This window comes from Colius striatus, chromosome W (genome assembly GCF_028858725.1).
Source record: "Colius striatus isolate bColStr4 chromosome W, bColStr4.1.hap1, whole genome shotgun sequence".
Taxonomy (NCBI): Eukaryota; Metazoa; Chordata; class Aves; order Coliiformes; family Coliidae; genus Colius; species Colius striatus.
The window spans coordinates 11729176-11756140 of record NC_084789.1 but is presented as its reverse complement, the minus strand read 5'-3'; the positions used below and the strand labels follow the sequence as shown (position 1 = coordinate 11756140).

Sequence of the window (26965 nt, the reverse complement as noted above, 5' to 3'; positions counted from 1 at the left end):
AACACATTTATCAATGATTCACTTATTTGTGTATTATCTTTCATAAACATCTCTACATCTGGATAATGTTACATTTACAATCTTAAAAGGATAAAATCTTCAGTTTAAAATAAAAAATAACGTTGCAGGACATTAAATTTGGCAAGATAAATATTTAACTAGAAAATTTTACAAAACTCAAGTGACAGGTTACATTAGTTTTGACTGAATAAAATTAACTTTCTGATATAACTGATCCAGTGACAATCAATTTAACATTAGGCAACTTTACTTACATAACATTTACCCGTCAAGGACAGGGGAATTTTTCAAAACAGCAATGGTTTTTGCTGGTGATTTTTTTTAAGATCAGGAATAACAATAAACAAAACTATAACATGCAGTGATAAATATGCTTTTAATTCGGTATGATTGCTACATGCATTTTTGGCCACCAAAGCGAAGGGGGGAAAAAGGGAGAGAAAATTGCTTGTATGATTCTGAAATCTTTTCTTGATGAACAACAAGAAGCTATTTCTGGTCTGTTTTGTCAGGATGGACTAATTTCTTTTTGAGGAATGAAAAATCACTTGTAATGGAAAGCATGCTAGAAACAGAGAAGGCTCAGAAAAAAAGTCAAATTCAAGACAAGGATTAATGTGGAATCAAAGAGAAAACAGATAACTATTGTAATTCTGAAAGGATGCCTCATCTCAGCGACAGCCTGTCAACTCAGAATGGATCAAAGTGGTTGGATTTCCCACTTCCCAACTTTCTTTGGGCCAAGACTTCATCCACAAAAATGAGTATGAAATAGAAAAACAGCTTAGGCCAAGCTCAGCTGCTTTGCTACTATAAGTCTTTAAGCCCAAGGAAATTCTGGCAGTTGAGTGTTTACAGGACTTTTTTGTTACAGGTATGATACAGATGGGATAGAATTTGTGTGGGATAATATAACATAACCATAAACTAATAATGGGTTTAGGAAGATAGGAGCTTCAGAGTTACAAAATGACTAAGAAGTCTTTAAAAGTCCCCAAAGATAAAATGAAAGGGAAAGACTGGTTTCTTTTAGGAGTGTTAAGTGCCTGCTGAAGATAAATAGAACAAGATGAATTAAAAGTTCCAAATTTATATCTCTGAAAAGCTGTTTCTACTGAGGTTTTTAGGGTGGGGTTTTTTGTTTTGTTGGGTGTTTTTTGTAACTTGGTCCCTAAAACGTAATTCAACTCACTATTTTAAGAAACGTCTGTTTTGTGATTAGCAACATGCTTCCTTAAAGAGCAACTGTATTGCTTAAGCCATACTAAAGATCGGTTTTGCAACAAGGCAATGAAGAATTTCACAAAATATTTCTGATCAGATCTGCCTCCCAAACAACAATTTCATAAAACACATTATATCCTCTTTAGTCTAGAAAAGAGGAGACTGAGGGGAGATCTTATTAACATTTATAAATATCTAAATGCTGGGTGTCAGGAGGTTGGGACATCCCTTTTTTCTATTGTAGCTAGCAACAGGACAAGGGGTAATGGGATGAAGCTGGAACACAAAAAGTTCCATTTAAACATAAGAAAAAACTATTTCACTGTGAGGATGATGGAGCAGTGGAACAGGCTGCCCAGAGGGGTTGTAGAGTCTCCTTCCTTGGAGGTCTTCAAGACCCACCTGGACATGTTCCGATGCGACCTGATCTAGGTGAACATGCTTCTGCAGGGGGGTTGGACTAGATGATCTCTAAAAGTCCCTTCCAACCCCTACCATTCTATGATTCTATGATCATAAACTTAAAACACACTCAACAAAAAGAAATGGATAGTTAAATACCAATATATTAAAGGCCAAACTGTTCACAACATGAAACGCTGATGATTATGACTGGAAAAGAAGTCCTGATAATTAACCAAAAAGCAATCTTTGTGTTTTAAAAGGCAGTTACAAAAAAATTGAATACCAAGTTCAAAATTGAGTCAGCTGATGATCAGTTAATTATTTGTGAAAGCTGATGATTAAATTACATGCAGAAGTTAAAACTGGACTGAATTATGAGGCATGTTTACTTTCAGTCTTATCAGAGTTCAGCATGAACATTTATAATGTCATCTATTAAAATAAACAGTTGAGTGCAGAAGATACGAAGGTCAAGTACAATATTGACTGTTTGACCATGTTTTAATCTAAAATTTCAGGAGCTATGAAGTATTAGAGTTCCTTCCTTATCAAAGTTCCTTCAGGTCTTTGTTTCTCTTGCTTCTTACTGAGATCTCCAAAAGCAGAAGAAAAATTTGATTTTGGATAATCACGTCTACATAAGTAGAATTATATTTGGACAAAAGGCACCAATAGTCTCAAGTCAAAATTGTACCACTCCTACATGTATAATCATGCAAAAATGTATAATAAACGTATATACATGCAGAGTGATATTCTCATCACCTACCCATAGAAATAACTTGTGTGAAAGTCTTCATCAGTAGGAAATACAAGCATAAACTTGTTATCTGTAGTTCCACTCTTGTATCTTCCACACTTCCAAACAGCACACCTTATAACTTAGCTTAAATTTAGTATATATCAAACAGACAAAAATATTTTCAACATAATTTACATACTATAATTATATTTGCCAGTGTAATAGCCACCAATTTAACAATCTGAAAAAAAATAAGCTGCCTATTTACAAAGCAATCAGAGCAGAGATCTAATTGGCATATCTCAGCCTTGCATTTCAGGATCAGATTTGGAAATGAAAGGCCCCTGACATCAGGGTTATCCATACCTATCACCAGTAAATGACCTACGAGGCCAAGATAATGGCCACAACATTGCAACAAATCCTAGGATTCCCAGAATGTATAAAAGAAGAAAATAAACAATAAATGTCTGAGTGTGATTAAAAAAAAACACAAACAAACAATAAGTAGTAGAGAGCCACAACTAGATGAAAGTTGCAGTGAAAGCATTTAAAAAATCCTCTAAAAATTCTTCTTTCCCAAAATCATAAAATGGTAGGGGTTGGAAGGGACCTTTAGAGATCATCTACTCCAACGCCCCTGCAGAAGCAGGTTCACCTAGATCAGGTCGCATAGGAACACGTCCAGGTGGATTTGAAGACCTTCAAGGAAGGAGACTCCACAACCCCTCTGGGCAGCCTGTTCCACTGCTCTGTCACCCTCACAGTGAAATAGTTTTTTCTTATATTTCAATGGAACTTTTTGTGTTCCAGTTTCATCCCATTAACCCTTGTCCTATTGCTAGCTACTATAGAAAAAAGGGATGTTCCAACCTCCTGACAACCACCCTTTAGATATTTGTAAATGTTAATAAGATAACCCCTCAGTGTCCTCTTTTCTAGACTAAACAGCCCCAGTTCCCCCAGCCTTTCCTCGTATGAAAGATGCTACAGTCCCCTGATCATATTGGTGGCCCTGCACTGGACTCTATCCAGAAGTTCTCTGTCCCTCTTGAGCTGAGGAGCCCAGAACTGGACACAGGACTCCAGATGAGGCCTCACCAGGGCAGAGTAGAGGGGGAGAAGAACCTTCCTTGACCTGCTGGCTCTACTCTTCTTGATGCATCCCAGGATGCCATTGGCCTTCTTGGCCATGAGGGCACATTGCTGGCTCATGTTTAGTTTATTATCAATCAGGACTCCCAGGTCTCTCTCTGCAGAGCTGCTCTTCAGCAGTTCGACCCCCAGCCTGTACTGGTGCATGGGGTTGTTCCTTCCCAGATGCAGGACTCTGCACTTGTCCTTGTTGAACTTCATGAGGTTCCTCTCTGTCCAACTCTCAAGCCGGTCGAGATCTTGCTGAATGGCAGCACAGCCTTCTGGGGAATCAGCCAGTCCTCCCAGTTTGGTGTCATCAGCGAACTTGCTGAGGGTACACTCTGTCCCCTCATCCAGGTCGTGGATGAAGATGTTGAACAAGACTGGCCCCAGAACCAATTCCTGTGGAACTCCACTGGCCACAGGACTCCAACTTGATTCTGTGCCATTGATCACCACCCTCTGGGCTCTGTCATTCAGACAGCTCTTGATCCACCTCACCGTCCACTCATGCAATCCACACTGCTTGAGCTTTCTAAGGAGGATGTTATGGGAGACAGTGTCAAAAGCTTTGCTGAAGTCAAGGTAGATGACATCTTCTGCTCTCCCCTCATCTAGCCAGCTGGTTATGAACTCATGGAAGGCTATCAGGATCATCAAATAGGATTTCCCCTTGGTGAATCCATGTTGACTCCTCCTAATAACCATCTTTTTCTTCATATGTTTATTGACAACATTCAGGAAGAGTTGTTCCATCACCTTTCCAGGGACGGAGGTGAGGCTGACCGGCCTGTAGTTTCCTGGGTCATCCATCCTGCCCTTTTTGAAGACTGGAGTGACATTGGCCTTTCTTCAGTCCTCCGGCACCTCTCCTGTCCTCCATGATTCTCCGAAAATGATGGAGAGAGGCTTAGCAATCACATCAGCCAGCTCTCTCAGCACTCTCCGATGCATCCCATCAGGACCCATTGACTTATGAGTCTTAAGCTTGGTCAACAAGTCTTTAACCTTTTCCTCTTCCACCCAGGGCAAGTACTCTGCTTTCCAGGCCATCCTACTATCCTTGCTGGACTGGGCTTTCCGAGGGCCATCCTTGGCCATAAAGACTGAAGCAAAGAAGGCATTCAGTAGTTCAGCCTTCTCTGCATCCTCAGTCACCAGGGCACCCTATGTGTTTAGCAGCAAGTCCATATTCCCCCTCACCATCCTTCTGCTGCTGATGTACTTGAAAAATGCCTGGCTAAATTTAATACTAGAAGGGCTCTAGCCTTCCTCATGTCTCTAGCCATGCACCTCTGCATGCCATAGCAATGTTCCTATACTCTTCCCAAGAAGGTCAGGCCCTGTTTCCACCTCTTATAGATGTCTGCTTTCTGCCTGAGTTGTCCCAGCAGATTCTTGCTCATCCATGGAGGCCTCCTACCTCCTTTTCTTCCTTTCTTGCACATTGGGACACACTGATCCTGGACTTGGAGAAAGTGGTGCTTGAAGATTGACCAATTCTCATGGGCACTTCTGTCTTCTAGAATCATATCCCATGTGATCCGTCCAAGTAGATCTTTGAAGAGGCCAAAGTTGGCTCGCTTGAAAGCCAGGGTCACGGTCCTGCTTTGTGTCCTGCCTCTTCCACACAGGATCTTGAACTCTACCATCTCATGGTCACTGCAGCCGAGGTTGCCTCCAACCTTCACATCCTTATTTGACCCTCCTTATTTGTCAGTACCAGGTTCCTCGATCAGCTGCGACAGGAAGTTGTTGTCAACAATCTGTAGGAACCTCCTTGACTGTATGTGGTTGGCTGTGTGGCTATCCCAGCAAATATCAGGGTGGTTTAGTCCCCCATGAGGACCAGGGATTGTTATCGTGAGGCAGCTCTCAGCTGTTCCTAGAAGGCTTCATCCACTTCCTCCTCCTGATCAGGTGGCCTGTAACAAACTCCTACAACAATATCACCTGCCTTGCTCTGCCCATTAATTTTTACCCATACCACTCTACCTGCTCCTCATCCCCACACAGGCACAGTTCGGTACACATTAATTGCTCCCTCACATAGACAACAACTCCATCTCCTCGCCTTGTTGGCCTGTCTTTCCTAAACAATACCTAGCCCTCCATGGCTTTGCTCCAGTCATGGCAGCTGTCTCCCACCATGTCTCTGTGACTGCAATGAGGTTGTAGCCCTGCATCTGCACTCACATCTCCAGTTCCTCCTGCTTATTCCCCAGGCTGCGTGCATTGGTGTAGAGGCAGCGTAGGAGCTTACTCAAACACACAGGTTTCCCTGGACAGATGCAGGAGGATCCTCCCCGGTTTGGCTCTTTCTCAGGGTGGTCAGCCTTCCGCATCTCAGCACAGAAAAAGGCTGTTTCCTTTTCATTGCTACAAGGAGGGATTGAATTTGGAAATAAATAATACTTCCCCAGCCAACTATGTGATCATCTAATGATGTGATGCAAAGTGAATGTGTGGTACCAAGAAATAAGGACAACTGGCTTCAAGCTAGGAAAGAAGTGAAAAAATGCTTTCAGGTTGAAAAAGGTAGGATTAACTACAGTCACAGTTGCAACTTCTCATCTTTTCATTACAAGTGTTTAGCAACATGAAACACTTCATTACTATTTACATTTACTTATTTATTACAGATCACAGTAGTTTCATTTCAAAATTTACAGGGTTAGGCACAGAATACATTGAAAATACAATAAAAAACCAATAGTAGTATAACAACATTCTCTCTAAAATCATGTGAACAAAAAGTTATGTACTTTCCTCATATTTTCCTTCACACAGTAAAGCACTTGTGTCTGTTTTTTTTTTTCCATAATAATAAAATAACAGCATCAAAACAGGATCGATTGAGTCTTGCTGATCAACATTCATTCTTTCAGGCTTTTCAATGACTAGATGGAAAATATCTTGGATTTCTTTTACCAAATCTATATATAAAGACATATTAAAGTCTTTTTCATTGTGCATTAAATGAAGGCACATGGAACATGGTTGTCTTGAAAATATCAGGAAGTGACATGCAGTTCACATCTCATAAGAGGATTTATTTTCCCTGATGCCACCTAATGACTCATTAATTATGAAAGCATATCTATTAGCTAGATCCCTCCCCCAGTTTTACTTGCAAAAGTGTATTAGGAGGGTTTTGGAAACCATCACACTCTACTTTTACATAGCTATGGCATTTAAAAAAACCCCAAAATTCCCAATGAAAATACTATTTACATTAGGAAAAGGCAGGCAAAGATTCATCCCATATGCACCCCCCTCCAGAAAGCAAAACATTTTTGCAAATACAAACTGCATCTTCCCATGATATAGCCTTGATGCAAAACTTTTGATGGTCCAGACTAACCCCCTGCTCGATCAGTCTGAGATTTAACAGAGCACTCAAAATTGCTTCTAACTTAATACGCTTATTTTCCATGTGCCTTCATTTTGCTGATCTAACACAACGAGACTAATAAAATATGAGAAAGACTGTTTTCTAGCTTCATGTTTTGCAAGGTACTGTCCATCTCTATATCAATCAGCCTGAATATTTTAGCTTCTGCAGTACAAATAACACAGCACATTTGTTCCAATGCTTCCAAATATAACTGCAGTGGTCACAGTGCAGACCTTGATTATTTTAAAAACATTTACACTACTGCTCATTTTTACACACATGCTCATCAGGCAAAGACTCCCCTTAGAGCCAGCTGAAAAATTCTCTGATCAAAACCAGCAGAATAAGTTCAGTTTCTAATGAGGTGAAATGCTAGCCCCACTGCAATTAGTAGAAATTTTCTACTGATTTTAATAGGGCTAGGATTTAATTTCTTAATGTACTTGAAATATTACTCAAATATATATATATATATATATGTACAGTATGTGGATACGGGAAGAGACAAAATATATTAACAAGAAAAATCAGTGATAATAAATACATTTTAATTTGTAAAATATCTGCCAAAAATAATCCCATTTCATTGAAGTTAAGACTGGTCCTCCAGTCTCAACTCTAGCAGCTCTGATAAAATAACCCAAAAATCCAGCAAAACCACTAGAAGATACTGTGAACTTAAAAAAAGAGAGATGTATATTTCTGCCTGAATTATTTTGTCCTAATACTGTTAAAAATAACATTGAAGAGCAGTATATCTGAAAGGTTTAAGATTTTTTTTTCCTGTCCAGTTATTTTTTGCAATGGAAACACTGTAAAAAATTTCACTGCCTTTACTTGAATTTGGTTTATGTTGTATATTACCTTCAATTTCTTTTATCTAAGTAAAAATCTGATGTTCTCTTAGAAGCATATGAATCAGAACCCCAAACCCTTAGATAAAAGGATGTGTGATGCTAAATTTCCTATAGAACTTCCTTACCAAACCCTACTCAAGAGAGGAAAGCACCACTGATGCCAGGGGAAGAACCTTCAGCCAAGCCTGAAAAAACATTGCACACTAAAGTCCTTGGACTTCCAAGAAATCCTACATCAAACCAAGTTCTAGAAGCAGATTCTTTAATTTTTCATTTATTGAATTATCAGTTTGACATTTGGTGACATTTGAGACTGATTTATTTTGCACTTGCACAAATAAATGCTAACAAAGTAGCTGTGGTTTTACCTGCCATTAAATCCTCATCATATGGGTGTTCAATTACTCCCATGAAAACAGCTGTCACATTGAAAATATATAATTCGATATTAAAAATGACAAAATAGAGACTTGAATAAGCTGGTTGGGTTTAAACTGGCAGCACCTTCCCTGGAATTACACCAGTCTACACCAGCCGACCTGACTTGATGTATTTATTCTTTCAAACCTAAGAAAAGTCAAATTCTTTAAAGAAACAACAATGTTTCTTTACTCCATTCTGAAGTGTAAAACCTAGGGCAATTAGAGTAAATCTGTGCTTCTTCATGTCTGTGCAAAACTCCTACAGCTTTCTCCTCTACTTGTTAAATTTGGTGGGTTTGAAGTAATTTGTTGCAATGTGAACATAAACATACATTCAAACTGTAACTCTGGGTTGGAAAGTAGAAGTTTCCTTCTGATAATCTTAAAATAGTCTTAAATTAGGCCAGACTGCTTTAATGAAATTTAGAATGAATGGGATTAAAATGAAAATAAATTTATGTTAAAATTTCAGCTGAAGAAATTTTAACTCCCTGAAAGTTTCTAGTCAAAGCCCTTTGAAAATAAGAGCTTATAATGGAAAACATGACAAACTTAACTGCAGCCATATAATACAGCAAAAATATTTCCAGGAGGAAAAATAATCTGAAATTATGTATTCGGAATCTGTTTTCTCAAAGAGATGCCAAAGGCTGTCACAAACACATTTAAAACACAGACTCATCATTAGTATCACTATTTAAAGGTTGGTTTCTTCAGTGCCCTGCATCTTTCCAATTCACAGTACAAAGCAAGAAGAGAGATGCTCCTGTTTAATTGCACAGCCTGCCAAATCTTTCATCGGGTGAGTTATACTACACCTGAGCAACAGAAAGGTGGGGTTCCCCTCAGTTCCAAGAAGGAGAAACATTTCTTCACATGGAAAACAAGCTAAGGGAACAGATCTTTAACTGTGTAAATCAGCTCCCACTTGTCATTTCAAAGGAGCTGATTTATGATAGCTGAAGTTGTGTCTCCAGTTTTGAGACAAGTGAAAAAAAGCAACCAAACAAAATTAATATTTACCATTTACAAAACCATTTATACAGGGGTTCTTAACACTAGGTAGCTTTAAGAATTTTAACTTAAGTTTCCTTACATGCAATATGAACTATTCCCTCAATCTTCTGGGTGTCTTAGCATAATTTTACCCTAGAAAGAGTACAGCATTAAAGTCTGTATGCTTGACTGCTGCTTGTTTCACATTCATAGCTTCTTGAATGGAAAATAACAATTAACATTAATAAATAAAAATGTTTGAAAGTTTTAATTTTTTTGCCTGTAGTAACCAAATCCAAAGTTTTATGCATTAACACACTGAATAATTCCAGTATTTTTATTTTTTTTTTAAAAGACTACCTAACCAAGACATTGAAGATTGGCAGAAATTTCATTGCTTTCATCCCTAACAAAGCTATCATCCACTTATGAGATCCATACGTAAAAGTGTTTCAGTACAAGAGATATTTATAGTCAACCAATCTCCTTACACAGTTTGTTTCAAAATAACTAATTGCTCCATTTAAACTATTTTATAAAAAAGGTTAAGGGCATGCTTACAGACATACAGAATTAAGTGAATCTTACACATAAAAACAAATCAGTCGCTATAAAAAGCTGCTTCTGCATGCATGGGAAGACTTGCAAAGTTGTATTGCTTTAAAATATCCTGCTCTTATTGTCATAAAGGTGTATATATATATGTATATCAAATCTATGAACAGCAGAAAGATCAGATTTTTTTTCATATCAGCAAATATTCTTCTCTGAAGGATCTTAAATTTTAAACAGATGAGGACATTTATTAAATTGCAATCAAACATAAAATAACTATAGGTAAAAGTCACATGAGTTAAGTTAAAAATGCACACAATGTCAGACGAGGGAATTTTCTTACAAGTTCATATCAAAACCTCTGTATCAAAATTATGCATGAAAGTAATCTGTAAAGAATTTATTCCAGTACTTAAAAATTATCTCCTGCATAGTCTTTGAGTTACTCTGAAAATAACCCAGCTCTCTAACCTCATTTTCTTTTTAAATGAAGGCATGACATACATAAAAAAGTAAGTCTGGGCCAAGAATAATGTTAAAGCACTAGTGTTAGTGTTATAGTGATAACAAAAAGCATTTATTGAGTTCCTGTTACAGGTTTGATCCAAATTCCCAAATAAATTGATGGAAAAACTCCCACTGACCTCAGGGAGGGAAAAAAAATATCCAACCTATAGAAGATACAGTGGTTACTTCCAACAGGAAGAAAAGGAATTACACTAAAATAATTAGGGAAAAAAAAGTGTCTGGGGTTTAAAAAGCAAAATAACGGAGCTAAAGGAGACCTTTCACTTACACTATGTCTATGCAGACTTTCAATTTCCACTATTAGAATTTTTATTTAAATTACATTAGAAACTTCTAGCAAGTTTGATGATAAATGTATATTTTTGGTAGCTACAGAGAAGTTACTCCACATGAAAAAAGGCCTTAATTGAGAGGTGACCAAAAAAATCCCTGTGTATAGTGACAACAGTAAGAATTAAATGGAGATTTGTAATATATAGTTTAAATTAATCCTACTTTAAACATCACAGTTTCAAGCCATGATAACTATCAGTATAAAAAAATTCCACACAATAGCAAGTTATTGTATTATTTAAATGAAACTAATGCTCTGGCAGTCCCCATCACAAGTAAATAATGATTTTGGTACCATTCAAACTTAGTTCAGAAGTAGTTCTTGTTGCCCGACCCAGACCAGCAACCCACACCTTCAGACCACCAGAATGTTTACTAATCTGACTGTCATTCCTTCCTTTAAATTCCTGTGCCAAGGCTCAATCCATCCACCAACAGCTGCTTATCTCATGGCTGACAGCCATTTTAGTTTCAGCATGAAGGATGCAGTTTGGTTGTATATACAGAAGGAAGCAGCAGTGCTTTGTGTGCACACATACTTGTGTGTGATTCATCTCACGTAACTTTAGCCAAAAGTTCTCTAAAATGTTTTTAAGGGAGGTTTAGACAATGAAAGGAAGAGAAAGACACTGCCAGGAGGTATCCTCTGTAGGTGCTTATCTCTTATCATTGACTCAGAAGGAGATCCACAGAACAGCAAACTAGACATCTAAAATTAGAGGATACACTTTCCACCCAAACCGAACACAGATAGATGTATACATATTGTGTGCACAATTATGCACATAAGGCAGCTGCTTCCATAAATATGCCATGTGCAACACAGCAGTGACATCAATAAAAACTCTGGACAGAAAATTAACTACTACCTGGGAGACAAAAAAATCAGCTGTGCACATTTGTTATATATAGCTAAATCAGAAGTATAAATAAGCTTACACTAAAAAGGAAGTGAAAACTAATGTATTCAAGATGGAAAACTTGGAAGCAAACAGATAGTTAAGGAAATGTTATGGGTCTGTATCTAGTCTGGTTCTCTAAGGTACTTTACATCTTTAAGTATAAAACTTACTTCTTTATATAAATGTTTTAACATGCAAAAAGTGCATTTGGATGAATATCCTGAATGCTCCTATTGTAGCAAATATAGCTCTACCGATTTTAGGGTATTTAAACAGGGATTCTAAATTATATTTTCCAAAGTTTGGTTGAAGAAAGCTTGGGGTGGTTCCCCCACCTTTATAAGTGTTTGCATATGTGTGCTGGCACATGGGTATACTGTGGGGTTTTTTTAAACTATGTATATATTCTCTATAAATTTAAAAAAAAAAAAAAGGTATCATGGCAATAAAATCCAAAAGAGAAAAACAAAATAAACATATATGAAGAAAAAAACAAACCTTTTTAGCATAATCCAAAGTAACATCAAGATTGCAAAAATCAGATTATTTTTTTTAAGTTTATGATTGATTCAGATTAGGCTCTGTAATATTCCCATTTTCTGAAAAGACAGGTGGAAAATTGTTATTAAAAGTAGCTGGAAACTCTAGTGTAGCATCAACATTTTGATAGCCCACATAATAATTAAATGACTGCTGTGGAAATACTTGGCTATCAGGCATCCGTATGAAAGCCCCTGACTGTGTAGTAGAGGGGACTCTTTGGCCAACTACTTGAATGTTAGGTTCTTTGGGCTCCAGTTGTTGCTTGCTTTCTTCATCCGTGTCAAGATGGGTTAGTTTTTCTATCCACATGCGAAATTTCTCCTCTGTCTGTCTCTGCATCTCGGCAAAGCAGTTCATGGCCTCTTCCAGGACATTGCCTATGCAGTTCCTATCCCACACGGTGCCCCTGTCAAGCAATCCTGGAATTTCCCTGGTCGCTCCTCCAGATCCCCCAGCACGACTGAAGCCAGCTTTAAAGACATTGAGGCCATTTGATAAGAAATCATTAAGAAAGAACATTATATTGTTTATTAAGGCATATTAACTCAAGAAAACAAACTTTTCTAATTGTGTCCCTTGGATATGACAACAGGGGAGGAATTAGCAAATATTAATCAACATTACCATAAAAACCCCAAACATTTTAAACTCCCTGAGGTTCTAACAGAAATTCTGGCTTCAAATTTATTTTTATTCCAGAATTCTCAGACAATTCTGTCACAAAGGTCTTGTTTTTAATAAATAAACTAAATTAGTCCAATTCCCTTGCACTTCATTTTGAATTCAGCTGAAGTTGTCAAAAACATTGTTACAATAACATCTTTAGTTCTGTTAAACAATAATATTTTGGATTACAGCTTAACTGATAAACCTGAATAATTATGCATATTTAACTTATATACTTGAACCCTTTTATAATGGACTGTTAAACACAGACAAAATAGTACACAAGATAACAGTGATAAAGGCTGGTAGAGTGACTGCAGCATCTAAAGTAGCCAAGCCCAAAGCTCTTGATCTAAGTTTGGAAAACACACTAAATGCCAGTGAAGGGAATACACAATGCAAGCACATATACAAACATTAAAAGATAGGTGAATGCAATGCTAATACAGGAGGTGAAAGCAACCTGTTAGATCTGATGAGCAAAGCTACATCACAGGAGTAAATCCACACAACACATAGGAGTGATCAACCTCACACCAAGTAGAAGCATGTCCTTCGTTACAGAAGCTACCAGCTGTGCAGCGTTTCTAGAATTAATTCTAGGCAAGACAGAAAACAGGGTAGAGGTAGAAGGAAATTGTTCTCCTTCCTTCTATCCCTCAAAAAGATGGTTAAAGTGATTGGCTTTGGGATTATCAGGAAGAATTTCAATGAGGCCATCCTCATTATCTTACTCTATGTATCAATAAGAAAAGGCAAGGGTGTCTATATTTTTAAGTTTAAGGTTCACTCAGGAATCCTCTAGAAAGCAATAAGACCCCCAGAAAATGAAGTTCTGGGCCTGTTTGAGGAATAATAAACCACATGTGCATGCAAGATTACCTAAGGTAACACAAGCACCACATAAAACTATACAAAGCAGCTACAGAACCTACAATTTGATAGGGAAACATTAAACTTGGGAGATCCTCTAGCTTAAGAATAACAGAAAATATCCTGAGAAAAATCATTGCACAACCTAAACAAGTATTTACTAATAAAAACACAAGGCACTAAATCTTTATTGGGATTTCACTATGTACATAAAATTACTTGAACAACACATTCTTTTTAAGAGCTATTTAAATGAGGTATATATAATTCCTTCAGTAGCAGCTAAACAAAGACTAGGATTATTCTCTTATTTCTGAGAAGTAGCAATGCTACTCATGAGTTGCCAAAACCCCTACTTTTTAAGTCTTCTCTCCCATCTGTTTACATATAAGGCTGCAAATTTAGCATTCAGGTCCTCAGCTCAAAAATAAATTACTTTGTAGCAACTAATTTACATCCTTCTGATTGTACTTTAACTAAAAGGAATTCAGTAAAATAGTACCTTCTTCCTAAAACATACTTCCTTTTGTATATTCAATATCTTTTTCCTCTCTGAAAAAATATTTCTTCTAATCACATACTCCTAGCGTTGAACATCCAATATGATTCTGTTTATCCATCTTCAGTCAGTAATCTTGTCCTAAGTAACTAAATAGCAATCTTTCTGATTTCCACAGACTTATAAGAAGACACCTTTAAGTAATGTTGAAGAAGTTTTAATTGTAATTTAAATAAAAACTATTCATAGAATCATAGAATGGTAGGGGTTGGAAGGGACCTTTAGAGATCATTTAGTCCAACCCCCCTGCAGAAGCAGGTCAACGTAGACCAGGTCGCATAGGAATATATCCAGGCAGGTCTTGAAGACCTCCAAAGAAGGAGACTCCACAACCCCTCTGGGCAGCCTGTTCTACTGCTCCGTCACCCTCACAGTAAAATAGTTTTTTCTTATATTTAAATGGAACTTTTTGTGGTCCAGCTTCATCACACTACCCTTGTCCTGTTGCTAGATACCATTGAAAAATGAGATGTCCCAACCTCCTGACATCCACCCTTTAGATATTTGTAAATATTAATAAGAATTCCCCCCAGTCTCCTCTTTTCTAGACTAAACAGCCCCAGTTCCCACATCCTTTCCTCCTATGAAAGATGTTCCAGTCCTCTGATCATCTTGGTGGTCCTGCGCTGGACTCTCTCCAGAAGTTCTCTGTCCCTCTTGAACTGAGGAGCCCAGAACTGGACACAGTACTCCAGATGAGGCCTCACCAGGGCAATTGATGGCGATTGATGGCTACTGATGGCAATATGTGGAACAATCTATCTAGGCTTTTGAAGTTAAGAATGCATGGCCAAAGCTAACAAAATTATTTTGTGAGCTGAAGAGACTATGCATTAAAATATATATTACCCTGCAATAAAATTTTTAAAAGGCATCATTCATCATATATCTACAATTTACAGTAGCAGTAAATCAATGTTTCAAATGCTTCCCTTCAAGTTCTTATAACAAGCCTTATTTATAGAATAGAATAATATAATTATTTCGGTTGGAAAAGACTTTTAAGATCATCAAGTCCAACAACTAACCTAACACTGCCAAGCCCATCGCCATAATTGTGGAGCACAGGTGAGGTGCCAAAGGACTGGAGTGTAGCAGAGCAATCTCCCTAGTAATAAGGTACAAGCTTAAGGTCGTGCTGTTTTCTAGTGGCAAAGGCCATTACAAATCAGCCTGACTTGATGAGAAAACTCCTGAGCTAGTGGGCAGTGAAACAGACATCTCGGAGATAATGTTCTTGCTAGCTCTACAGAGATATAAATTCAACAACAAGATGGTTGACAGTCAATCACTTTATTCTATAAAAGTCCAGTCCCATATCTGTGGGGTGAGAGGTTTTCTTCATACTCTGCAGTGTGTCTGAAAATCTTCCCCCTTGAGCAGGATCACCCCTCAAGGTTACCCTCTGGAGCTGAGAGAAAGAGAATTGTCCTCTGTCTTTGATATGGGTGAGCAACACCATTCTCTATAAAATAAGAATTCTCTATAAAATAAACTAGCTCTAAGTGTTAATTCAATTAATAATAAGTAGTAACTACAGTACTATTATTGTATAGTGTACCTCTAACCCATTTGCCTACTAAAACAGAAAACCTATATTCTTATCCTGATTGAAACTGTATATGAAATATATATTTCCAATTCAAATATTCATATTATTCTGGAAAAATAAAATTCCATGTTGCTATATCCTCTGAGTTTGCCCAAGGAACAACTGACATCACGGACAGGATGGCAAAACAATTCAGAAAAACTGGCAAAGTGTTTAAAGAAATACCTACAGAGGCACAGTATAAATATTGACATGGAGGACCATTGGGTCAGTAGCAAATTGGTCTGATTGGCAAGGAATTCAAGAAAAGGTTGAGAAAAACAGGAGAACATTGAAAGATAAAAAGGGAAAAGGTATCATTTGGCATGTGTTAGCACTATGTTTAAAGGCTGCATGACAATGGAGAGAACAGAAGATAAAAACAAATAATGATTTAGAAAATGAGACAAAAGAAAAAAGCAAAATTGTTTTTAATGTCCCAAAGTCAACGATTGGCACAACAGTTGAAAGAATCTAAGGAAAAGTCTAAAAATTTGGAAGAAAAATAAGAATTGATGTTACTAAAAGCTCCCCATCTTCAAAATATTAGGAACATTTAAAATTTGATAGTATTATGTGAAGATGGGATGGGAACATTTGGGACAGTCCTGATGAAAATGAGGATGACGGGGAGTGGGACCCTAATGAAACAAGTGGGCATTCAGCTCTTTTGGAAGGGGAGATTTTTTATTTTAAAATAAGATCTGTAATTAAGACCAAAGTATCTGAAGGACCCCAAGGAGCTCAGAGTAGGACCACTCTCCGACATTTTTGAAAGTTCGTGGAGGACTGGCAAGGTGCCTGAGGACTGGAGAAAGGCCAATGTCATTCCAGTCTTCAAAAAGGGCAGGAAGGACAACCCAGGAAACTACAGGCCAGTTAGTCTCACCTCCATCCCTGGAAAGGTGATGGAACAACTCATCCTCTATGTTGTTACTAAACATATAAAGGAAAAGATGATTATCAGGGGAAGTTAACATGGATTCACCAAGGGGAAATCCTGTTTGATGAACCTGATAGTCTTCTATGAGTGCATAACCAGCTGGCTAGATGAGGGGAGAGCAGAAGATGTCATCTACCTTGACTTCAGCAAGGCTTTTGACATGTCTCCCATAACATCCTCCTCAGAAAGCTCAAGCACTGTGGATTGGATGAGTGGACGGTGAGGTGGATCGAGAGCTGTCTGAATGACAGAGCCCAGAGGGTGGTGATCAATGGCACAGAATCAAGTTGGAGTCCTGTGGCCAGTGGAGTTCCACAGGAATTGGTTCTGGGGCCAGTCTTGTTCAACATCTTCATCCACGACCTGGATGAGGGGACAGAGTGTACCCTCAGCAAGTTCGCCGATGACACCAAATTGGGAGGACTGGCTGATTCACCAGAAGGCTGTGCTGCCATTCAGCAAGATCTTGACCGGTTTGAGAGTTGGGCAGAGAGGAACCTCATGAGGTTCAACAAGGACAAGTGCAGAGTCCTGCATCTGGGAAGGAACAACCCCATGCACCAGTACCAGCTGGGGGTCAAACTGCTGAAGAGCAGCTCTGCAGAGAGAGACCTGGGAGTCCTGATTGATAATAAACTAAACATGAGCCAGCAATGTGCCCTCATGGCCAAGAAGGCCAATGGCATCCTGGGATGCATCAAGAAGACTAGAGCCAGCAGGTCAAAGGATGTTCTTCTCCCCCTCTACTCTGCCCTGGTGAGGCCTCATCTGGAGTCCTGTGTCCAGTTCTGGGCTCCTCAGCTCAAGAGGGACAGAGAACTTCTGGATAGAGTCCAGCGCAGGGCCACCAAGATGATCAGGGGACTGGAGCATCTTTCATATGATGAAAGGCTGGGGGAACTGGGGCTGTTTAGTCTAGAAAAGAGGAGACTGAGGGGGGACCTTATTAATACAAGTATTTGAAATGTGTATATCAAGGGGATGGGGTAACACTTTTTTCTTTTATATCCAGTGACAGGATGTCATGGTTTAGCAAGGAGCCATTTTTGCTTGGTAACGGGGGAGAGGGTTGCACTGAAGACCCGGTAAAGAGTTCTTGGACTTTCCCCCGCATCTTGGGTTCGGACCTACCCCTGGCCCAGCTGGGCCAATCTGGCGCCTCTACAATCACTATTTAAGGACGAGAATTTGAAGTGCTTGGGAGGAAGTGTAAGAGCAGTACAAGATAGAGGCGACCATGCGGACCCCACAGTCAAGAGAAGGAGGAAGGAAGGGGGAGCGACAGACCAGAAACCCCTCTGCAACCTGTGGCGAGAATGCATGCTGTACCCCTGCAACTCATGGAGTGCAATGACAGGACTGAGAGCCACCAGCAGCTCCCGGTGAGTGCACCCGTACGGGCAAGAGACTGTGTGAGGGGGTGGCCATGGCGCAGGCCATGCTGGAGAGTCTGCAGGCTGCAGAGCAGACCCACACGAGAGGCAGAAAGGAGCTGCAGCCTTTGGGATGAATTCACATTGGAACTGCCCATGCAGGGTTGCAGGGTGTATGAGGTACCCCATTGGAGGAGCAGGGGGACTGACTGAAATTCCCAGCCCCTGCTCCCCTGAGCCATTCAGTGAGGGAGGAAATAAAGACATCGGGATCAGTGTTCTGAGCCCAGGAAGAGGGGAGGGGTGAGGAGAAGGTGGTCTTAAAGGGCTGGTTGCACTCTTCATTGTTGTACCACTCTGTGTTGTTTTGTGTTTGTTATGTTTTGGGGTTTCATGGTTATGTTTTAATTGATGTTGGATTAAATTATTTTCTGTTTTCTTCCCCAAGCCGAGTAGCTTGGTCTGTTTTGTCCTGGACCATAAGCAGCAATTAAGCCCTCCCTGCCCTTTGACAATTCTCAAGTCTTTGGTACTTGAGTCTAATCGTGGTCTTTTGTCCCCTGATGGGCCTAAAGCATGACACAAGACAAGGGGTAATGGACTAAAGCTGGAACACAGAAGTTTCCACTTAAAGTTAAGGAAAAACTTCTTTACTTTAAGGGTGACGGAGCACTGGAACAGGCTGCCCAGGGAGAGTGTGGAGTCTCCTTCTCTGGAGGTTTTCAAAACCCGCCTGGATGCATTCCTGTGTGACCTGATCTAGGTGGACCAGCTTTGGCAGGGTGGTTGCACTGGATCTCTAGAGGTTCCTTGCAACCCAGTTCTATGATTCTATGAACACTAAACCATGTCACTCAGCATCTCATCTATGCACCTCTCAAGTATCTTCAGGGATGGTAACTCCACCATCTCCATGGACAACCTGTTCCAATGCTTAACAATCGTCTCAGTGAAAAAGTATTCAGTCTTTTCTTTACTGTTGGCTTTCAGGGTTAAAAAGAAAATCAAGTCTGAAATAGTATTTTTGCTACATTAAAAATGCTGGCCTATTTTTCATTGGTCCCTTTGCCATCTGTAAACTTATCATTTTTTTAGTTACACCAAATTAAAAGGCAAAGAAATTTGCAATCACAAAGGGGTCAGAATCCAAGACTCATTTTTAAGATAATATCTCCTGCAAAATACCACCTAAGAAATGCCCTAATGCTGTCTCTTTATGGGATCTATTAAGTATTATCTAAATAATAATCAAATAAAAATTTATTTAATTTACTAAGTCTGCCAATGTAACAACTTCAGAAGACAGGCCACATCTTCATTCTTAATTAGCAATGGTGGATTCATCTGCAGCTTTATGTTACTCAACATTTCCAAATGAGTGTCTTATTGCAAATCACTCCTATCAAGATGGGGTTTTTTTTCCTCTGTTCTTATGTAGTTGTCATTCTGAGTTACTTCCACCAAATTCATCCCTTACAAGATGCTTCAATCAAGGTCTGTGCACAATTCTTACAAGGAAATAACCTGGTTGAGAGTCCCTCACACACACTGTGCCTCTCTCTCTGAATTCTGTATATTCAAACTTTTTAATAGATTTTTTTTTAAAGCCTAAAACACTAGACACCCCATCTAAATTTGATTTTTTCCGAGTTGTAGAAAGCACAATGGTGGTTAAATGCCAGTATTTTTCACTATATTTGAATTTTTACAAACTCCTTCTTCCAAAGAAAGTGTTTACACAGAAATGAATATTGATTCTCAGACTTGCTCTCATGCCAAGTTCATTCAAAGTTAATTTGCATGGTCAAATTTGAATTTATTTTAAGTAAAAACTATCAAGAGAAGCAGTTCTAGGAGAACCTATTTCAGGACTCAAAAATCATTCTCTTATGCTGTGAATGCTATTTGGTGCTTAAGATTGGTAAAATCCTAAATATCAACAGAGGCTCAATCATTAAAAGACAAAAAAGTGCTCTTCATTTGCAGTAATTAAAAAATTGTGACATTCCCTGATTTGAAGAGTCCAACTTAATTGTGACTGCTCAGGTCAGTAAAAAGATTTTCATGTAGCATTCACGAAGCTTAGATTGGACCTGTATTTTCAGGTGTAAATTAACACCATATAATGCATTCAGAATAACATATATTGTGCTTAGCTCCTGCTGAGCTCACAATATTTGTTTTGAAGTTTTACCAGTAAGATCTCAACTCTTTACTCTTCAGTCTTTCTTGAGAAGAAAAAGAAGCCTGCCAGCATTTTAATCCACATTATATTAGAGTTCAGCAGAGAGAAGTGATTCTGTTGCACAACTGCTTAGTTCACAACTTCATGGCATTATTATGTACTTCACTGAATGTTTTCCTTACCTTACTAATTTAGCCATATTTCAGAGCTAGTGATGTGGATAGTTTGGAAAAAAAGAATAACTGCATTATTAAAATGAAAGAGGTTTAGTAACACAAAATGAGATATCACTGTATTGTCAAATGCGGCACTTGAATTTTCACACCATACAAAGTGAATTGTCTTCTGTAACGTTACGTGTGTCAATAGAGGGTTGAGCCAGAGTATGTATAACCTTCATACATGAAGGCCACATTATCACTAAAAATTTTGGAGCATCTCTATTGACAAAACTATTTTTCGGACAGACGTTTGAAAAAAATCAATCCCAATAATAAGCTACGTTGAGACAGTCACCAAGACTACAGCTGTGTCCAAATTCAATAAGACTAAGGGGGACACGGGCTACCTGTAAAACTCTTCTGCATCAACATGTACAGACTTTTTTTCAGAAGTAAAAGGCAAAAGTTTTTTCCAGCTTATGTCCTTCTGACAGATACACTCTAGTTTCTTAAGATTCGAGTTCAAGTTAAATCTCTTAGCTTTTGACTGTGGCCTGAATTTCCAGTAATGCTTTTTGATACCCTGTATTATTTTCTAACTACATGTTCATTCTCTAAATTGAGGATATTCACAGTGTAATGCTAAGTGCACTAAAATGGCTTTCTAGCAAAAACAATAATTTAAGCACTTTGTCAGTTCCAAGAAGGGATCACAGGTGGCAACCACTGCAACAGAGCTGCGAGTTCTCCTCAGACTCACAGCTTCACTGCATCTGTTAAGACCACAACATTTCATTAACCCACAAGTAGCACAGGATGCATTTTTGGCCAATCTTGTCTTTATCTCTATAAAGAATATGTTTCTCTTGTACTTGGAGACGTATTTCCCATAAACCAAAGTAATTTCTATTTAAAGGAAAACCATAACGTGGCAAGTACACGTTGTACCTAATTCCAAAAGGACAGCTCAAAAGTTTTGAAATGTCTTAAAAGTAATTAGGATCAAACAGAGGATACATGCTATGAAATAAGAATAAACATTATTGTTCCTTGGGATGGTTTTTGCATTCCCACATCTTGCACTGCAGGTAAAATTGGGCCTCAGTGTAATTATCACTAAATCAAGTTTTTTTGTGCACTGCAATGAGACCTTTTCACTGCAAACACCTCAGGGATAAGACACAGAGCCTAGTGACACAGAAAGTACCCTAGAGTGGTTTTAGGTCTCTGCAATGGAAGTCAAAATCTAAGCAGATGTGAAAAATACCACATGGTGTCTTTCTGGGTGACAAGGTTTTTCGGGGAATGGAGAGGAACCTGTCCCAAAACTCAATGAAATAGTCTTTGACAGGCTTTAAATCAGGCTTCAATTACCCAATAAAGTGTAAATATGGTAAATAAAAATGCAAAAAACTATGAAAGACAGAAGCTAACTACTAAATTGGTAAAAATTTTAGATCTCTATTAAAAGTTTAATACACAATAATTATAGGAGGGCTATACCTTTCCAAGACTTTCTAATAACATTAACTTCCTTTGTGGAATCTGCTTCCTAGCAAAATGTGGGAAAAATAACAGTTCTCAGGGTGACATAATTTCACAGTAATCAAGTGAGTTAAAATAGTTATTTGTAAAATCTGCTGCAAATATTTTGAATAATTAATCTACCAAACATTAGTTCAGCAACTTCAGACTAATTATTGCAGTTTTCCTTTGAATGTTCTTGCCCTGTATAAGCTGATATTTATCTTCCAAAAAATATTCTAGCACAAGAGGCAAAAAGGCATGGAACCCAGTAAAAATTGGCAAGCCAAAAAGTTTCTTTTTATGTGATTTTATTTTTAATTGCTATAAGAAGTTTGCCATATGACAACGGTTCTATGGTATAATATGCTGCAAGAATAATTCACACAAAATCCTTTCCATGGTACTTAAGCTGATAAAATAACAAAGACTCAGCAGACAAAAAAACCTTGAAGAATTCATCTTTCTTTTGTTAATAAAATCATGAGAAGGCCCCTATAATTTGCTGCCTCCAATCTTAACACGGATATGCCAGGAAATTAAAGGTATAGAAATGATAAATCCTTATGACATAGGAAAATAGTAATAGCTTGAAAATTTATATTGATATAGCTTGGGCACCTGCATAAACAAATTCATATTGATGTCCTAAAATAGATGACCATCTGCAAGAATTTACATTGAGGCTAAAAAGGTTTGGCATGCACTGAAATGTAGAGCTGAAAGCACAGCCTAAATGCAATAAGGAACAGAGAGTTACTGTAACACAGGCAAGAGGTATGTCATGGTATTTTTCACACAGCTGCTGAGCTGTGGTCTTAATATATTAAGTGGCCAGCTTTGCTTTAAGAACATATTTATTAGATTATCACCACTGAATAGGATTTGACAGCGTTGATAGGAGTTCATATAGGCTTACAAAGGAAAAGATATGCAAATTCCAGAATTCAAAGATAGTCCTTCCTCCAATTTACATTTTCTATGCTTTGTTGGTATGCAAAAGTGCACTGAAACCCCAGAACAGATTTTACAATTTGGCCATATCTTGTTAATATACTGCAGTCTTCAAATCTACACAGAGCTGCAGTTCTCCTGTTTTTTCCTCAAATGTCACTCATCTAATTTAGCATGACAGCTGAGAAATTATGTCAGATACATTACAGTTCAGTTTAAAAAACATCCTCTACCTGGTATCTCTGCAGTGATTGTCTTGCTGCTCCCTGAAACCTCTTCATCATCATCTGATGAACTCGTGCTCGAGTCACATGTCAGGTCACTATCACTGGTACTGCTGTCCTGCAGCAGGTTGTACTTCTTGCGAGCAGCTGCCTCCCGTTTCTGTCTTAAGAGCCGGATTCTTTCTTTGTGCTTTTGGCTTCTATGACCTTTTACCTTGGTAACTCGACCATTCTGCTTATCGCTAGACTGTCGGTTTTTCTTGGCAGCCATTGTTGAATTTTCACTTTCAGACCTGGATCGTCTGCATTTCCTCCCAACTGAAGCCTCAGGTACTGCAGAAGGGTCTCTCTCTGCAGCAGCTTCAGTTTGACAGGGTTCGTTCTCTTCTGTGGAAGACAGTGTATCTGAGTCAGCCAAATGCCCACTGGAAGAAGGGGAAAGCATGCAATGATTAGAAGAGTCACTCTCGTAAACTCGACCACTCGTTGGCTTATCACTCTCCGTAGATGCTAGTTGAGACTCCAAGGAGTCTCGCCTCAGTTCCATCAGTAAGCAAGGCATCGAAGAGAGCACCACAGAGTCTGCTGCAGCGGGCATGGTGTCTTTCTGAGTCTGCATCTCAAGTACTATAGGTCCATCTTCATCAGGAACAGTCTCTTGCTTTTCAGAAGTCTTTGGTCGTACTTCCGAATCAACAAGTTCTGCTTTTCCCACTGCCTTCATTTCAGAAGACCAAGGTCCTCCCGATCTCAAAGCATGAAGCATGCAGTCTGGAAGACTGGGTAAACTAGATACGGGCTTCAGCAGCACAACAGCCTGTACAAGAACAGAACAGTAAGAATAATTTACCCAAATAACTCCATCCTGCTCTTTAAAGTATTACCTAAACAACTAGTTGCTTTCAATTACAGGCAGGGTGGTTCATTTATTTCCTCCTAGCACACTTATCCTGTTACACGAAACTATTCATCCTTTTACACACCCATGAAAGATGGCACTGGAATCACAATAAATGTCATTCTCCTCACTAGAATAATCAAAACAGATCAAAAAATAACAAAAAAATTCTAAACTCTAACTTTAAAAAATTTAAATAAATGTTTTATAGGAAAGATATGCTAAACTTCTTTATCTAGAACTTGGAACATATTTTAATGCAGAATTTTGGCTCTTATGAACAATGCAAACCTAAATATTTCTAGACTTGGTAGTGTCATGGTTTGACCCAGCTAGTACAGCAGCACCACGACAGTGTCTCGCTCAATGCCCCCGTTCACCACCACCTTCGTTAGGATGGCAGAGGCCCCAGCGAAATGGGAGTAAAAAGATAAGCAAGGTTGTTGTGGATTAAGACAAGGGCAGGGAGGGCTTGCTGCCAATTACGGTCCCAGACAAAACAGACTCCAGTACTCGACTTAGAGAGGAAAGTAGGAAAGTTTATTCTGCAAGAAACAGAACGGAATAAAAGCAAGAAGGGAGTAGGATGATGAGAAAATTACAACCAACACTTTAAGATCTCCCTCCCCCAGCCCTCCTTTCTTCCCGGGCCCAGCTCACTGCTCCCAATATCTCTACCTCCTCCACCCTCCACGGCTAAGGGGGGCAGGGAATGGGAGATGTGGTCAGTCTCTCACAGATGGGCTCTGCCGCTTTTCTCTTCTCAGATGAGGATGACTCCTTGCATTCTACCCCTGCTCCAACGTAGGGTCCCTCCCCCGGGACACAGTCCTTAACGAACTTCTCTGGTGTGGATTTTTCCCAGACGCTGCAGCTTCTGCTGATACAGGGTCCCTCACACAGGATGCGGTCCTTAGTGAATATCTCTGGTGTGGGTTCTTTGCCAGGGTTGCAGTTTCTGCAGATACAAGGTCCCTCCCTCGGGACTTGGCCTATTCTGAGCATAAGTTTAATGAGCTGTTTTGTTTTAGGTTCCTCCCCACAGTTACAGCTTCTGTGAACATTGGGTCCCTTCCACGGGACACAGCCTGCTCTGGCCATAGTTTTAAAGAAGAAAATCACTGTCCCTGGCTCGGGGTCTGTAGTGAAGTGATTGGGTCCCTCCCACGAGACATGGCCTCCTCCAGTCATAGTCACTGTCCCTGGCTCGGGGCCTTTAACGAGGTGAATCGCTGCCCCTGGTCCAGGGTCAGCTTTAGCAACATGAGTCTCTGCTCCTGATACGGGGTCATTATCAAAATAAGTCTCTACCGCTGATGTGGGGTCTTTAAAGAAATGCAAATAAATCTCAGCTTCACCAGTCCTCTCCGTAAAATGCAGGGGAGTCTCTGCTCCAGCACACCTCCTCCTCACTTTCCTCATTAGCCTTGGAGTCCGCATGGTTGTTTCTCTCACTCTTCCTACTCCTTGCACCACCACCAGCCAGAAGAAGAAGAAGGGACAGAAAAAGGAAGAAACAGGAAGAAGGAGGAAGAAGCCTCCTCTTCCAGCTTCTTCTTATAAAGTGATCGTGGATGCGTCTAATTGGCTTAGCCCTAGAAGTGGGTCTGGCTCAAATCTGGGGAGAGTTTCTATAAACTTCTTACAGGAGCAATCTTTACAGCCCCTTCCCCATGACAGGTAGTCATCTACCCAGACAGATCAGGATATGGTTCATTTTCCCTATTTATGAGAAATCTACTTTCAGTTGAACAAGACCTCAACCTTATAAAATTTCAATCTTTTTATGGCAATTTGCAAACTTACAGTACCAACATGACATAGGAGAAATGCAGTCACTGAGCAGAAACAGAGCAGCTGCTGAACATTACGGAGCAAGACTACAAACCCCTTTTCCAGTGGAACTACTCCTACATACCAAAGACCTACTTACAAGAAACTCCATGAAATGATACTAAATTGTCAAGGACAAAAGGTTTATAACATCTACAGGAAGTGTCTTCAGAAGCATTAGATATGTGACTTGTTTCTAACAGAGAAGCATCATGCTGGTGAGCCACGTAAAGAGTTTTTAGGAGTATCTAATACATCATTCCAGTGCTCCTTGAACGTCTCCCATACAAATCCTGGTTGCATGAGAACCTACAGGCTGACTTCGTGTCTCTTAAATATGCCAGGGAAACAGCATCAAAGAGTGAGGGCTGCAAACAAGAAACAGTATCCAACCACATCAGTATCCTATATTTTACTTCAAGTTATACTTTAATAAATTGCATTGCTTCAGTGCAAATACAAAACTCAAGCTATTTATCTGATTGATAACTTACATGTTATCAACCCAAAAGCACCTGAAGCACCTTCAGGGAAATTTATTTTTAGAGATCAATATTAATCATTTTATCTTCATTATTTACATGTCATCTTCCACAAATTTTCACTTGGAATTCAACACAGAATAAAGATCTTTCAACTATCATGTCTCCTTACAGATAAATGGTAAGGAACAAATCGTCCATGGGTTTAGAAGTGATAAATTCATGGCACTTCAAAAAAAGTGTAGAAAAAAAAAAGCAGTAGTAGGATTTAATCTACTGTTTTTTTTTTTTTAAATGCATTTCTGCAGATGAGGGCCATTAGTACTTGAGCAGCCTGAGAAAGCAAGGGTTGTTCAGAGATTTTTCTGTACCCTGACAATCCTTCTTTAGTTTCCTGAACCATCCCAAGCTGCCTGTAATTGTATGTCATTCTATGCTGCTTCCCCCCCCCTCCATCTGCAGCACAGAATAAGGCAACTTCTCTGCTTTTAAAAAGTGCTGTGAAAAGCTGTGTTGTCCTATGTCCCACTTTCAAACTTCATTTGTAAAGACTACTGAAATAGAGTTCATGCTTCCCTCAGGTTAATGAATTAAATGCTGTGTGGTGCAAGAGAATTATGAATTTATTTATGGGGGA

The 26965-nt window shown here is 39.0% G+C and overlaps 1 protein-coding gene across 3 annotated transcripts in view; it reads right to left on the bottom strand.

The window, feature by feature from the left end:
• The window catches only part of LOC133628582 (protein ARK2N-like), a 53609-nt gene that overhangs the window by 14926 nt on the left and 11718 nt on the right, over window positions 1-26965 (bottom strand). Inside the window, exons 2-3 of one of the 3 annotated variants that reach the window (XR_009820760.1) lie at window positions 23125-23932; window positions 12018-12532 (exon numbers count right to left, since the gene is read on the bottom strand). Coding sequence is in view for 2 of the 3 variants with exons in the window: in XM_062016969.1 (XP_061872953.1) it covers window positions 23125-23881 (757 nt within the window). In the remaining variant the exon portion in view is untranslated. Of the gene's footprint in view, window positions 1-12017; window positions 12533-23124; window positions 23933-24750; window positions 24823-26965 lie in introns of those variants that run through there. The other 2 variants (XM_062016969.1, XM_062016968.1) reach the window with 2 other exon arrangements.